The sequence below is a fragment of the Lithobates pipiens genome, unplaced genomic scaffold (genome assembly GCF_037356315.1).
Source record: "Lithobates pipiens isolate NorthernLeopardFrog02 unplaced genomic scaffold, aLitPip1_a1.2 Scaffold_8, whole genome shotgun sequence".
NCBI classification, from domain to species: Eukaryota; Metazoa; Chordata; class Amphibia; order Anura; family Ranidae; genus Lithobates; species Lithobates pipiens.
Genome location: NW_027507903.1, coordinates 432,662,682 through 432,679,677, shown reverse-complemented (window position 1 = coordinate 432,679,677; position 16,996 = coordinate 432,662,682). Strand labels below are relative to the sequence as shown.

Genomic DNA, 16,996 nt, shown 5'->3' with positions numbered 1-16,996 from the left:
AGGGCAGCTGCCACCTTCAAGCTTCCTCTGGACACAACTCAATCAGCGAGACAGTCCATCTCTAGACCAGATCTTTTTGGTGAAGTCCTGCAATAATTTCCAGATCACCTCCAGGTCTCAGCTCTGCCACCGCTGAGACCTCACAGAACAGCATCACAGTCCACGGGCTCTCACAGTGCAATAGCTCCCTGAGGCTTAGAACTCTCCTCCCTGGGTAAAGACAATCTCTCCAGGGCTCCAGACTACATATCAGCTTCCAAAACCAACTCAGGAGACCACCCCAGGGATTGGCTAGACCCTTATCAATATTTAGGCATTTTTTTCCCTCCCTAAGCTCTAGAAGCCTCTTCTAGGGGCAGGGGGAAGCAATCAAACTCCCAGACTGTGAAAACCTGAAGAGACCAAAACAAACAAACAATCGCTACTCCCTTTATTACAGAAGCAACCAAAAAACAAATGTACCTAGCATCCTACACTAGGAGGATGCTACATCCCCCTTTCTAAAAATAGGTCCTGTCCTTAACCGGTTCCCGACCAGCGCACGACGATGTACGTCGACAGAATAGCACGGGCAGGCATATTGGCGTACAGGTACGTCCAATCTTCAATGCCGCCCTGCCATCTGGAGCGCGCCGCCGGCGGCGCGCTCCCGCGCTGGTCGGGACCCCCGTGAGTCCGGTCGCGGTACCCACGGACTCGATCGCCGCGGGCATCCCCCGCGATCGTCTCACGGGACGGCTGAATGGAGGAAATGCCGTGTAAACAGCATTTCTCCATTCTGCCTAGCAACTAGTGACGCTGATCTCTGCTCCATGTGATTGGAGCAGAGATCAGTGTTCACTAAATGAAAGCCCAGCCCCCAACAGTTAGTAACACACCCCTAGGAACACTTAACCCCTACACTGCCACCCACTGGTTAACCCCTTCACTGCCAGTGTCATTTACACAGGAATCACTGCATTTATATAGCAGTGATTACTGTATAAATGACAATGGTCCCAAAAATGTGTCAAAAATGTCCGATGGGTCCCCCACAATGTCGCAGTCACAATCAAAATCGCTGATCGCCGCCATTACTAGTAAAAAAAAAAATAATAAAAAATTATTAATAAAAATGCTATAAAACTATCCCTATTTTGTAAACGCTATAACTTTCGCGCAAACCAATCAATAATCGCTTATTGCGATTTTTTTTACCAAAAATATGTAGAACAATACGTATCAGCCTAAACTGAGGGAAAAAATGTTTTTTTATATATTTTTGGGGGATATTTATTATAACAAAAAGTAAAAAATAATGTGTTTTTTTCAAAATTGTCGCTCTATTTTTGTTTATAGCGCAAAAAATAAAAACCACAGGGGTGATCAAATACCACCAAAATAAAGCTCTATTTGTGGGAAAAAAGGGACGTCAATTTTGTTTGGGAGCCACGTCGCACGACCGCGCAATTGTCAGTTAAAGCGACGCAGTGCCGATCGCAAAAAGTGGTCTGGTCTTTGACCAGCAAAATGGTCCGGTCTGTAAGTGGTTAAGGGGCCAAGTTACACAACAAAAAATGCTCTTGTATCCCATGACAAAATAAAGGATGGGGAGAGAGAGAAATAACAGTCAATAGCCTGCAGCATTGATCAGTATAGTCTGACAGCAGAGAAGTCCAGCCGACTCCTCTGCTGTCAGAATACAATGACACAGCAGGGAGGTTTCCCACGTCCACCTCAAATGTGTGGATGGGGGAATGCACTGTATGGCAAACTTCATTCCTTAAATGTAGAACATGTTTTTAGAAAAATTTGATAAAATTTTGCTCAGTCTACCCCTTTATGATAATTTTGACTGTAGACTAGATTGTGGTGCTTGTCTATGATGCAGATTACATTGAAGTTTTATCATTGCATTGTTGCAACTTATTGTACTGTAATAGTCAATCTGACACAACATTGCTTCTTTTGTATTTTGTCTACACAGATATTACAACTGTGTTTCCTTTCCTGGCTGCTTTACTGGGGGCAACCAGATCCGCTGCCCGTCAAGACTGAAAACATTTGAAGAATTTCCAATGACACACATGGCACACAAAGGGCACCCGGTAAGTTTAGTCTGAGTTCATTTAGTCCAAACCATGGGCATAGACAAATAGTGCTGCAGCTCGAGTACTGGCATGCAACCATGCTCTCCTTCAGCTATCAACTGCCTAGTTTTACCAGGTTTTAAATATCATATGCATACAGAAATGGAGCCACGAAAGAGATAGAACATCGGGAGGCTTTATTCCAAACAGCACATACAGTAGCAACTAAATTCCTTGATGTATTTTGTGCTTCATCATAAGGCCATTAGCTTTATCACTAAGTGCAACAGCCTGAATCGAGTCAAGGCATCTGGTTTCTACTGTCTGGGCTGTTTAGAATAAAGCCTTGTTCATTGTCTCTTTCGTGGACTTCATTTCTGTTTCTCTATGGGTTCATATAGTACTGACCAGTACAATATTTCTGGAGAGGAGAGCTGTACACATTAACAGCCAAATCTGAAAATGCTTGCTATAGAACTTTTAGAAATAGTCTTTAATAGGATGATTTGTTTAATGAATTAAAAGTAACTGTTGATGCAACATTTGTATTATGTATCATAATTTAATAAAGGTGAATATGCAGATTTGTAGATGCTCCCTGTAGTGCTTATAGAATGAGAGCACTGCACATTGATAGTGGTTTCAGAATAAGCCATGTTAGGGCATTATTGTGCTAATTATTCATCACTGGTTTGAGGTGTCTCCTAGAACTGCACAGGAATCATAGGAGCAGTAAAGTGCATTCTTTATATAAGATACTTCCACTTTACCGGATCACTTTAACAGATCCCCGTGGATGTCCTAATAAATTCACTAAAACTTCACAGTACACAGGGAAGGGAGAAAAATAATGACCCTCACAACACTGTGCTTTTGAAATACAGTCTTTAACCACTTGCAGACCGGACCATTTTGCTGGTCAAAGACCAGACCACTTTTTGCGATTCGGCACTGCGTCGCTTTAACTGACAATTGCGCGGTCGTGCGACGTGGCTCCCAAACAAAATTGACGTCCTTTTTTTCCCACAAATAGAGCTTTATTTTGGTGGTATTTGATCACCCCTGCGGTTTTTATTTTTTGCGCTATAAACAAAAATAGAGCGACAATTTTGAAAAAAACGCATTATTTTTTACTTTTTGTTATAATAAATATCCCCCAAAATATATAAAAAAACATTTTTTTCCCTCAGTTTAGGCAGATACGTATTCTTCTACATATTTTTGGTAAAAAAAATCGCAATAAGCGATCATTGATTGGTTTGCGCAAAAGTTATAGCGTTTACAAAATAGGGATAGTTTTATAGCATTTTTATTAATAATTTTTTATAATTTTTTTTTTACTAGTAATGGTGGCGATCAGCGATTTTTATTGTGACTGCGACATTGTGGGGGACCCATCGGACATTTTTGACACATTTTTGGGACCATTGTCATTTATACAGTAATCACTGCTATATAAATGCAGTGATTCCTGTGTAAATGACACTGGCAGTGAAAGGGTTAACCAGTGGGTGGCAGTGTAGGAGTTAAGTGTTCCTAGGGGTGTGTTACTAACTGTGGGGGGGTTGGGCTTTCATTTAGTGAACACTGATCTCTGCTCCAATCACATGGAGCAGAGATCAGCGTCACTAGTTGCTAGGCAGAATGGAGAAATGTTGTTTACACAGCGTTTCCTCCATTCGGCCGCTCCGTGAGACGATCGCGGGGATGCCCGCGGCGATCGAGTCCGCGGGTCCCGCGACCGGACTCACGGGGGTCCAGACCAGCGGCGCGCTCCTGATGGCAGGGCGGCATTGAATATTGGACGTACATGTACGCCAATATGCCTGCCCGTGCCATTCTGTCGACGTACATCGTCGTGCGCTGGTCGGGAAGTGGTTAACCACTTGACCATTGGGCACTTAAACCCCCTTCCTAACCAGACCAATTTTCAGCTTTCGGTGCACTCACAATTTGAATGACAATTACTCAGTCATGCAACACTGTACCCATATGAAATGTTTGTCCTTTTTTCACACAAATAGAGTGGTGGTATTTAATCACCGCTGGGTTTTTTATTTTCTGCGCTATAAATCAAAAAAGACTGAAAATTAGTTTAAAAAAAATAAATTCTTTGTTTCTGTTAAAATTTATTGCAGAGTATTGGCAGAGTATTGGCAGAGTATTGATAGAGTATTGGCAGAGTATTGGCAGAGTATTGCATAGTAACATAGTTACATAGTTACATAGTAACATAGTATTTCAGAATATTTCAGTGTTGCAGAGTTTTGGCAGAGTATTGCAGAGTATTGCACAGTGTTGCAGAGTATTGACAGAGTATTGCCCAGTGTTGCAGGGTATTGCACAGTGTTGCAGAGTATTGGTAGAGTATTGCACAGTGTTGCATAGTATTGGCAGAATATTGCACAGTATGGGCAGCAGAGTAATGCAGAGTATTTTCACTGAGCAGCGCTGTGGGCACTACACATGCAGCCCACAGCGCTGCTGCCATCTCTCCCCCTCTCCCCTCACACTGTACCGATCGGTACAGAGAGGGGAGGGAGGAACTGGCATCATGACATGACACAGGTTTGTTTACAAGTGATCGCTCTGTCATTTGATGGCGAGATCATGTGGTAAACGGCCGCTACCAGCAGCGACCTGTAGTGTACCTGTAGCTGTACCTTTAGTGTACCTGCAGTGCTACACTGTCTGTTGGCCTCTCAAGGCTTGCAAAGTAATGCACATAGGGCACATCCCTGTTCCACCTCATCTCCGGTACCCTTAACTAGTGGACACCCGTCTCTCGCCTGGAAGTGCCTAGCTGCCATCCATCTTAAATGGTAGCTCGCCTGGCCCCCTAAAACATAAGAGTGACCCCCAGATACAGATGAGGTGTGTTGCACTCCATCTGAAAGAAAGAACCAAACCACTGGATAACCCCCACACCACCATGAATACTCGCCCAGCATGATAACTTCTCCCCCCCCATTTTCCACGATTAATCAGCCACCAGAGAGGGCGAATGTAACTACTGAATCTTCTGGAGTCCCGTCTTCCAATTCACTCAACAGCCGCCTCATCCTACCCTTACTGAGCAGCCTCTGTGGCCGCCCCCGATACGGAAGGATTGCGGGCATACCGTCTTACATCAAACAAGCTGCCCATAGACCCCTCCAAAAATTGTCTATAAACAGAAACTTGGACAACGGATACCCATCCCTATGCCACAGCACCGCCTCCCGAGCGGGTGAACCTCCAAGAAACTGTCTCACCGGCCCTCACCGGAAAACAGTGGAACCTGGCAAGGGAAACATTTGCACCCATGCACCCTAGCCCTCCTGGTCCGCCTTTGACCGGTGCCGCAATACACTCCACCTGTCCTTATTACCAGAACACGTCCTGTACCCAAATATCCCCCCTCTTAAACTTCCTAGCCGTACTGACCCCTTCGTTAATCCGAAATGCCCCCAAAAAGACAGTGAAAAACCGACTTGAATAAAGCAAATTCGTAGCTGTATGAACACAACGATCCCAGCCCTGCAAAATTGGCCTACAAATTAACAAAGACCACAGGCCGCCTAACATCCTTGTGGTTTTTTTTTCCCCATTTTATTTTTGTTGACCTCCTGATATCCTTTTACTGCTTGTCCAACCAAAAAGCTGTTGTAACATCCACCCCACCCTGTAACTTACAGGAAAACGCTAAGTCCGCCAGCTTCTTCTCTATAGCGGACACCGACACCCTGCTCTGTGTTCCTTGAGACAAAATAAAGGACCCTCATCCTTACCTCCGACTGCACCTGATCCACCCACGCTAGCCGCCACACCTACCACCATTCCTGCCATAACTTGGCTCTCCCTGTAACCTCACTCACCGACCTCCTGATCCATCCCATGCCGGCTCCAATAAAAATCTCCCACAGCCAACCCGTGCCAAGGAACCCCCTATTGCTCGGTTGCTGGTGCCAGCCCTCTGAATCTATCCCACTGAAACAAGTCACTGAGTCTGCTAGCATATTTTCTATCCCAGGGAGGTGCACCTCATATAGAAAGATATTCAATTGTAGGCAGCAAAGCACCCTGTGGAGCAACAGCCTTAAACCAGGTTGGGACAAACTGAGATGCGGTTAATGATTTGAACCACTCCCATGTTGTCACAATTCAACTTCATTTTCAATTTTCAAATGACTCACCCCAGATTTCCAAGGCCAGCACTACCAGAAGAAGTGCCAGAATAACCATGTGACCTAGAAAACCCCTGTCTAACCTGGAACCCGGCCAAAGTGCCGCACGCAAACACCCTGGTAGAAAGCCCCATAAGCTGATGACACTGCAGCATCCATAAAAAGTTCCAATTTAAAGTAGCTCACCCACCCCGACATACAAACTGATCTTCCATCATACTCTACGGAAATGTGTACCACACTCTCTAGTCCTCCCGATGTTTCTGATTCAGATGGAGAAAGTGTGTAGAGGACTTAACTCCTGCTGTAGCAGCCACTAACCAGCAGCAAAAAACCCAGCCCATGGGATAATGCGACATGCAAAATTAACTTACCCAATGGGGAATGTAGCTTTAAGCTGTAACTTGCGCATTACCAATGTCCCACAGGTCTGTGCCTTGAGGGCCACCAATGTATCCTCCAGCAACCGACACTCCCTAGTGTCCGAAACGCTCACTATACCTAAAACAAACTAAACATGGTAGTAGGGCCTTACTTCATGCCCTCCGCCAAGGGAATACCAACTCTGCCCTAAATGCGCTGCACTATAGACTACCCCACACACTGTAGCAAAAGGAGGCCCCACGCACAGAAATCATCCAATTAATGGATGACAGAATTCAACCCTGATAGTTCTCAGACCACCCATTCCACAAAGGAACTGAACATCCTGAATAACGCACAAGAAACTGAGCACCCATGGGTAAGCAACGATCTACGAAAAATTCATCCTGCCAGCAGCACCCCAGCAGGCGTAAACTGTCCAGGTGTACATGGAGCAAACGAAAAAGGATTCAATATCTGCGTCCGCCCTCAGAGCCCCGTTTCCATAGCGAAGAACAATGGATAAAGTAAAACTTGTGTGTTCCTACAGGCAAAATCACTAAATCTGGCCAAGGCTTCACCTCGAACGGCCCACCCCTGCGACCCCCGCTATCTCCTTACCCAGCTGTACAGAGACCACCCCTGGATGTTGTAAAGTGGAATGCCAATACCGTGACACAGGCGTAGCCGCACTCAGGGAAACAAGGGATCCTAACCCTACAAGAACCCCCCTCCCCTGCAGCAACCATACAGCCTCATGGTCCAGATACCTGATTAAGAAAGGTTGCAGCCTTACCGGCACTTCCCCTCTCCTTTGGCAACTCGCGGCACATCCCTTGCCCTCTTTTTTAAGAAAACCTTGGTACCCAGGAGGAGAACCTCCACGCTCTGAAGCACTCGTGAATAAAAACGACAGACGCTCGCAAACTTGTAATTGCCCTTGTCGTACTGCCCACATAAAAACCCCACGCTTAGTGGCCGGTTGCCCAGGGGAGGATACACCACCGCCCCCCCCCCCCCCCCACTGGTTTGGAGCCCACACTAAGGACATGAGCCGCAGGGGCTGATGTCTTAGTGTCCCCGCCGAAGGAAAGGAGGAAAGGACGGATGGCCTCTCACTGCCGAAACTGTGCATCGTACCTCAGCCAAACAGATCCCCCATCTACTCTATGGGCCTCCCCAACCGCTGTCATATATCAACAGAGTTCTTTTAATTATGACACTCGCCATAATAGAAAATTTCAGCCATCTTGGCTTTTACCCAAAATAAATGGGCAGCAAACCTGCTGGTGGAGCACTTCATGAAAGCGATACTTAGACTACGCCTTCCCAAGACAAATAGGTTCCCCCAATGAGACCTGGCAGTAGTCCTCAATTTTCTAGCAAATCCTCCCCGTACTCCAAACAGAAGACTGTTCATTATGGAATATCACCTAAAAAAGGGCTTTCCTATTAGCCATAACTTCGGAGGGGAAGGGTGTCGGAACTCCAAGAATTTGGGGCAGCAGAACCTTATTCCATGTTTTTCCCAGACAGGGTTGTACTGAGACCATTGGATCATTTTGTCCAAAAAGTGGCATTGATATTTCATATCTCCAGTGAATGGGTGCTTCCAGCCTTCCCAGCGGAATCAGATGCTGATCTGCACGAGTTGGACATTCCAAAAGTCCTCAAAGCCTATCTCCAGGCTACTTGTACAGTCAGACGTTCTGACAAACTTTTTTATCATCATGAAAATTTAAAGGGAAAGAGGCCTCGGCCAGAACAATCTTGGCCTGGATAGTAAAAAATATTCACCGGGCATATAGAGCCGGGAAAGATCCTCCAGAGGTGTTTAGAGCTCACTCAACCAGGGCGATGTCGTCTTTTTGGGCGGCACGGACAGGATTGTCTCTGGAGACAGTCTGCAAAGAGACTAGCTGGTCATCACATCATACGTTCTTAAAACACTATAGGGTGGATCCAGCAGCTCTTACTACAGTAGAGTTTTTGGAGAAAAACCATCCAAGCTTTGATATTCATTGTCAAATAAAGACTAAGTTTGTAGCATTAACCCCCCCCCCCCCCCTCTCAAAATCTCATTATGTATCATATGTATGCTGCCATGTTTGGTGTCAGGAAAATGGAAAATTGTATCAAATACTTACCATGATTTTCCTTTTCTGGCACCAATACATGGCAGCATACGAACCCTCCCTCTGATCTTTGTGCTTTATATGGATAATGGGGAAGGTAGCTCTCAGTCAGACTTTTATAGAGCTAAACAGGTCCTGTGGGTGGATATAGGGGTGGAGCTATATCACATGTATGCTGCGATGTATTGGCATCAGAAAAGGAAAATTACGGTAAGTATTTGATACAATTTTCAATTTTAGTATCAGCCAGCCAGCACCAGGGTTGAATTTGCAGGGCCCGCTAGTCCTGGACAAATTATCAGCTGCTTGAATTCCGCTCATAGATTATTTTCACTACAGGGGATTACATGACTTTAAATCCCTTGCCAGACTCATAGGAATCCACAATTTTCTTTCGGAGGGCCTTAGAGAGCTCTTTTAATCTTGGTCTGATGATACCACGCACGTCAATTGCAAAGAGAACACCAGTTCCTAGGAGTCTGCAATCATTGTTACCTAATCTGGAACACTTGATTCTAGTTTCATTTGAAATTTGCTAAATGTGGGGTTGCACTTATTTTTTTTCCTTTGACAAATCTGTATTCTCTTTAATTTAGAAAGTGAAAAAATCATGTCAATGTTATGTGTCACTCGTATAAGTATATCACCTTTGAATGAAGATCTAATGTTTATCTGTTCAAATATGTTGAAAAGGGGAACAATTTTTTATGAGGTGTTCCTACTTTTTCCCATGACTGTCTATATAACAATAAAATACTGTATGTCAGCCTCCATGTACGTATCAGGCTGTAACAGAATCCATTCAAAGGTGAGCTGGTTCTAACACTGAAGAACACTTGCTAGCTTTGTCGTTTAATAACTATTAACCCATTATTATTAATATTCATCATATTCTTTTCATGTTATTTATGTAAACAGGACAATCAGACTGACAGTGGGATGGTACTGGCTTCAGAAGAACTGGAGAGGATAGAGAACAGACACAGGACAGAAGGGGGATTCAGGTATTTGACACACACAATGTCACCCAGATCATGCTAGCGCATTTTTGCATAATTATATATTCAGAATTTTTATTCAGTTAATGAATGCCAACGTGTTGAGATATCACATAGCATAAAATTTTAACTGAGGGGGGGACACTTTGGCTTATCTCCCAACTGTCCCTAGGGACTGTCCCTCATTCATAACAATGCCCCCCCCCCCCCCCCCAATATGTAAGCAGATGTAAACTCTTTGAGCATAAACTAACTCCGCCAACAAATGTTTATTTGATTTTTAATAGTGTGGGGAAAATTGAAACTTCTGTCAGGTGCTTATTGACATGTATGTGCCTGCTGGAAAGAATTTCACTCACTTCCTATTAGGACAGGAAGCAATGGGAAGTCTCCCCGACAAGAACACATTTTTAGTAGAATGGGAAAGGATAAGAATTTTTGCTGGTGTTTTATTTTCAGTCTGTTCCTTCCTGTCCCCGGTGGCAACTGAATCCCCTACTTCGTGTAGGGTGTCACAGGGAATGAAAGCAAGGGGGCAAGCTCTGGAACGGAGGTAGAGACAAAAATAAAAACATGACAACATTTTTATTATTTCCCACTATGTTCCCCTTAATGTGATAAAGATTAAAAATGAATACTGTAATATGTACTTTTACCTGGCATTTATTGACTAAAGGGGTCTCCAAACTTTCTAAAAAAAAGGGCCAGTTTATTGTCCTTCAGACATTAGGGGGCTGGACTGTGGCCATTGGGAGTAGTAAAGGTCCCAGCGTCAGTGGGAAAAAACAATGCCCCATCATTGGTGTCCATGGGGGAATTGTATCCCATTATTAGTGTCATTGGGAGGAATTGGGCCCCATTGTTGGTGTCATTGGGAGGAATTGTGTCCCATCATTGGTGTCATTGGGAGGAATTGTGCCCTATCATTGGTGTCAGTGAGGTGGATTATGCCCCAATGCTGGTATTAGTGGATGAAATAGTGGCCAAAGGGCCAATTAGAAAGCACATCTGGCCCCTGGGCCCCAGTTTGGAGAGCACTGGTCTAAACAACAGATGGCTGCTACAGTGGAATAGTTGGTAAGGGTAAAATTTCCTTAAACCTGAGACTCATGAAATATAGTCTTATTCAGTATAGTGTAATAGGTATCATTCTGACATTTTCTTCAACGTATTTATTTTTTCTTTTTTGCAGCAGTAAAAGTTCCCATAGAAACAAGGATATAGCTTCAGGCTGTTCATCCCCCCAGGACCGGAGTCACCCCTCATACCCATCTTATAGTGGAGGGCAGACATTTTATAACAGTGAATATGGAGAGCTGTCAGAACACTCAGAAGGGGACAGCTTCACTCCCCCTGGAGGCTCTGCCAGTCCCAGAATCCTCCATGCCTCCTTCTTCTCCGATGAAAACTGAATCTCCTCAGAGGCCTTTTTCTACTCATCATACTCAGCAGTAAACACCAAATGGATGACTGTTTGCCCTATAAATGCCACAGATGTCTGGACAATTCTGATTTGTTACAAAGGAACAGAAACTGGAGACTGAACTATAACAAAACCTATACTATAGACAAATGATCACAATTTAAACCAATAGAAGACTGTAATACTTGTCCTCTTCTTACAGATTTTCTAGGATTCTCCAAGGAAAACACACTTGCTAATATTTACGTTCAACTTCTCCGTATAATGTCTGATGTACAGTTTGTTCTAAAATGGACTTATTAAGCCACAAATATCTATCATCACCCAAAAATAGGTCCAATGCTGATCATTTACCTTGTAGAAAAACATCTATTTCAAAGAAGCCTTTCCAGAGACCAACAATGGGGCTGCCATTACAGACTTTTAGTTCTGCAAATGCTAGCTGCTGGGAACTAGGAAGCCAGTAAGGACCTTTTCACACCAGCAGCCACATCAAACTAAAGTATGCTGGTATGTGCTGGGAGGAAACGTTGTCGCTGTCAGAACTTTTTTGAAATGTCTAAAGTGATATTTCATTAAGGTCTATTGGCCTCAGAGCAGTACGATGCCATGTATTGTTCTGCAGCACACTGCGCTGAAAAAAGTACTGTATGCCATCATTTTCTCAGCACACACCACTGTGGTGTGAACTACCCCCATATGGAACAAGGTTTTTTTACCTTGTCTTGTGTTGGGACTATGCTTGTTTTTTCACGCACGTCTTCCCTAGATCTAAACTTCAGTGACTCAGGATCCCCCAACTGGAGGTCTTGGCTCTGCATCTATCACTTCCATTATGAAGGCAAGCACATGAGTCTCAATATTCCTGTTGCGTTCTTAATAATATAAAAATAAACAAGACTATAATGGCAGATGAAGTTCCTATACATAGCTACTACAATGCAAACAATTTCCATAACTTCAGTCACATTTCTGATGTGCAGGGAAACAAATATTAGACATTTTTTTATTAACCACGTATTGTTTGTGTTTGTCAAAATGGTAGTTCTCTAACCTCCATCAGTATTAGGTGACTAATAATTTCTCTAATGGATGGTTTAGATCAGGGGTAGCCAACCTGGGGCCCTCCAGCTGTTGTGAAACTACATTTCCCATGAGGCATTGCAAGGATGGCATTTACAATTACTCCCAGATGCATGATGGGACTTGCAGTTCTGGAACAGCTAGAGGGCGCCAGGTTGCTTACCACTAGTTTAGGACAACTTGGGATGGGAGAAGCTGAGAAGTCAGCTGCAGAGATTTTTTTGGTTACCTTACTGAAAAAGTGAGAGATAGGCTAATATATTCTTGGGTTCATTGAAGCATACCTAAAACCAAAAACCTAAGCCTAAAATCAAAAATGTAATATATTTCAGCTTACTGGTCCCTAGGCTGTATTCATTTCAATTTTCAGTCTAGGAATATTTTTAGCAAGTAAATAAAATCCCAGTTGATCTTTCCAGAATGCAGTGTCCTTGTCTCATCCTGTAAACCAAAAAAGAAACCACAAACATCTTTATCTTCATTGTGTAAACTACTAGCCCCATCAATTCACCATGTGATGGAGATAAACAAGGGCGGACATATTTGAAGGCCAGCCTTTGTGACAACTATTGGTCTTTCCATTGATACAATAGAGAAATGAGTGTAGCCACAATGGGGATGATTTCCTAAGACGGCTTTCACACCAAGCCGCCCATAGCGTCGGTGGTAAAACGTCGCTATTTCTAGCAGCGTTTTACAGGCGGATTTGCAGCGCATTTCGGCCGCTAGTGGGGCACTTTTACCAAGAAAGGGTTAAAACAGCCCGCAATACGCCGCAATAGCGGCGTTTTGCCGGCGATATTGCAGCGCTGCCCCATTGATTTCAATGGGGAGCAGCGGTGGAGGAGCGGTAAACACGCCGCACCTTCACTGCTCCAAATAAGCTGCTGGCAGGACTTTTCCTGACGTCCTGCCAGTACACCGCTCCAGTGTAGAAGCACTCAAGCTTTCACACTGGAAACAATGGAGCAGCAGTTTAAGGGCAGATTCAGGCGCTATTTCTAACGCTATAGCGCCTGCAAAACGCCCTCGGTGTGAAAGGGATCTAAAGCTGGAGCACTCAGAATCTAGTGCGGCTGTGCATGGTAGCCAATCAGTTTCTAATTAGCTGCACTAGATTTTGCACTCTTCAGTTTCAGTAAATAAACCCCAATGTTAGAAAGTGACAGGATGTATTTCGCAGGATGACCAGGTGAAGATAAAAGGAAAAAAAAGGAAAAATTAAAATGAATGCAGCCACTTCATTAACTGCTTAAGGACCAGCCACTGCAGTTGTACTGCAGCAATGTGTCTCAATCCTGCAAATTGCTGTATGTCAGCTCTTACATAGTGAATTGTGGGCACATGCGTGCCCACTGACCAGTGGGGGAGCCAATCAGCGGGTGGGGCGGACTTGACATCAGCCAGCCACCCACAGTGACAGAACAGGGATCTGCCTGTGTAGGCAAATCTCCGTTCTGACAGGGGAGATCACACAGATCCTGCCTTTCTGCTATGCAGGAAAACGGATCTGTGTGTTTCCCCAGTCCGACAGTCCCCCATACAGTTAGAACACACAAACAGGGAACACATTTAACCCTTTGATTGCCCCTGATGTTAACCCTTTCCCTGCCACTGTCATTAGTACAATAAGAGTGCATACTTTTAGCATTGATTACTGTAATAATGTCACTGGTTCCCAAAAAAGGGTAAAGATGTCAGTTAGGTGTCCGATCTGTCCGTCCCAATGTCGCAGTCCCACTAAAAGTCACTAATCGCCACCATACTAGTAAAAAGAAAAAAGAATAATAAAAATGCCATAAATCTATCTACCTATTTTGTAGATGCGATAACTTTTGAGCAAACCAATCAATATACGCTTATTGCAAAATTTTTTTACCAAATTTGTATAGAAGAATACTTATTGGCCTAAACTGATGAAGAAATTCGTTTTCTTTTTTTTTTTTTGGAATATTTATTATAGCAAAAAGTAAAAAATATAGTTTTTCTTTAAAAATTGTCGCTCTTTTTTTGTTTATAGCACAAAAAATTAAAACTGCAGAGGTAATCAAATGCCACCAAAAGGAAGCTCTATTTGTGGGAAAAAAGGACGTCAAATGTGTTTGGGTACAGTGTTGCATGACTGCGCAATTGTCAGTTAAAGGGACACAGTACCGTATCGCAAAAAATGTCCTGGTCATTAAGGGGGGAAATCATCCGGTCCTTAAGTGGTTAAGGACTGGTATGCCTCGATGTATTTAATTTTTTTGGGAGGGTTTATATATGTTTTACCTAAATGGGAGTCTCTCTTCCAATACAGGAAGGTTGACGCATCTGTTTATTTAAAAGGCCTGGTTCACACTAGTGCGATTTCAGATGACTTGACTTTTCAGATTCAGGTGACTTGAGTTGCACAGAATCGCACAACAATGGAAATCACATTATTTTCAGTGTTGTTGATGTAACATCAATGCAGCACAGAATTTTCTTGGAAAAGGGTCCTGTGCAATTCCAGCAGGATTCTGCCCCCATTGAATATGCAAACCATAACCATGTAGCTTCCAAGTTGCATCACATAATCAAACTGAAAGATCAAAATCTGATCACAGCAGTGCAAACCTAACCTAAAAGTATTGATTGTTTGCATGTCCTATACAAAGATAGTTTCAGTTTTAAGTTGGTACTTCTCCTTTAACAGCATAGAAAGCAACATGTTCAAAAAGTAGAAACGTTAGTTAAAAAAATGAACAATAGACTTTGTTAAATAAAAATCCCAATAACTGTCAAAGTGGAAATATCTAGTGATTTATTACATATCAGTACAATTGTACAGGGGATAATAATACTAAAATAATAATTGAATAAAGTAAGTAATGGATACTGATAGCCCATACAATGGGGGACATTCACAGATTGTGTGCTGTTTGCACAATTTCAGTCCTGCCTGTATTTCCGTCTGAGATATCTATTACCAACAAGCAAAATTGTATACTTTTTACCACTTTGTAAGGTCAATAACAAAAGTAAACAGTTTAAGAAAGCACATACGTTGTCTAGTGTTCTGAATGAACAAGATTGATAAATGCCTTTCAGTATGTGCAATCCTTCTATAAACACACAGCTAACACTGCCATGACTTTTAAAATAGAGGTACTTTTTGAAACCTGAAAAAATAATGCCATTTTAGTAAGGACAGATCAGTAAGAGGTCCCTGAGGATATTATAAAAATCTGAACCTAAGCCAAACTTTTTATTTAATTGTGGATAGAGTAGGGAAAGGTTACAGACTGTGTCTAAAAAATTTTTTTTGCAAATCTTTAGTGCAAGTAAGAAATTCGTCTTTACTAACCATTGAACATTGAAAGACGCATATAGATTCAGCAAAAAAAAGTTTAGTTCTGTCGATCATTTATGTCTCATTAATGTTGGATTCTGTATAATTAAGAAGGTGTGAACTGTATAGGAGGGTGCTATATTTTTGTCTATTTGGGCCACCTAACTGCAATGGGCAGGTGACCTGTCACTGAAAAGCTGTGGTTTCCTTATGTATACAGTACAAAGCACCGTTTACACAGATCTCCCAATACTTTGCTGTAAACTGCGGTCAAGAGGAAGATTTGTAATATCTAATTTCCTGCTCAGACATAAAGTAAAGCCTGGATATATGTTTACTCCACTTCATTCAAGGTGAAATTGAAATAAATAATGAACAATGTTCCATTGACAGAAGTCCAAACAGTGCTGCCTGTAAATGCAGTAAAAGAGCCCGAAAAGAAGGCTCATAATTGTCTTAGCTAATATTGTACAATACCATTGTTTTGGAAGACCACAACGGTTGACTTGGATACCCTGTTGTAAGGAATATGAATGGTGGACCATGTCACATTACTGTCATTCATCCCTGAAAGACAAAACTATACAATGCTGTGCCATCTACTTACTTTGTGCACCAACTGAGCCCTTTCCAAAGTGAAGTCTTCTGACCATGGACTGTTACTCCTATGTACTATGCAAAACTGATACATGTTCTGTTTTGATATAATATATACCTTTATATAAAAATATATATTAGTATACAATATAATGTCCTGTTTTCCCATGTCCTTTGTGCCTTTAAGTTTCTATGATGAAATTGTGTGTGAGCCTGGATACGATATTAAAGCCCAGCTCCAGCCATTACCTTCTATAGAGTAGATAGGAGTTAGAGCCTTTGTCAAGCTTGTATTGCTGGCATTGTCCTTGTTCAAGTGATTGCCCATTGCTTAATGTTCTCCTGACACAGGGTGTCACCAGGACAGCAAGTGAGGGTTTATTCTCTCTACAGTCGCCTACCCTAGGAATAAGGACAGCTATAAAAACATGGCAGAAGATTTAACCATTCTCTGCTCTACTAAAAAGGTGTTTATAATTGTTTGTGTTTTTGTTCCTGTTATTACTGTTATGTCCAATTATAGGGGCCCAGGAAGTAAGGGTAAATCTCCTCAACAGGACACAAACACCCGACAAAGGCATTATAAGTTCCACATTCTAGCAAAAAAAAAAAAGATATAGTTGTTGGTAGTATTTAAACCTTAAAGTGGATGTAAACCCACTCTCATCCTTTCTAAACTACTGCCATAGGAGTTATCTAGAAGGCTATACATGCCTCCTGCATGTGAGGGTTTATTCTCTCTACAGTCGCCTACCCTAGGAATAAGGACAGCTATAAAAACATGGCAGAAGATTTAACCATTCTCCACTCAACTAAAAAGGTGTTTATAATTGTTTGTGTTTTTGTTCC

At 42.7% G+C, this 16,996-nt stretch overlaps 1 protein-coding gene across 1 annotated transcript in view; it reads left to right on the top strand.

Moving 5' to 3' along the window:
- The window catches only part of FLT4 (fms related receptor tyrosine kinase 4), a 354,612-nt gene extending 338,312 nt beyond the window's left edge, over positions 1-16,300 (top strand). The window contains exons 28-30 of the mRNA XM_077474315.1: positions 1,967-2,087; positions 9,652-9,737; positions 10,924-16,300. Coding sequence (XP_077330441.1) covers positions 1,967-2,087; positions 9,652-9,737; positions 10,924-11,143 — 427 coding nt within the window. The 3' untranslated portion in view covers positions 11,144-16,300. The remainder of the gene's footprint in view (positions 1-1,966; positions 2,088-9,651; positions 9,738-10,923) is intronic.
- The last annotated feature ends 696 nt before the right edge of the window (positions 16,301-16,996 follow it).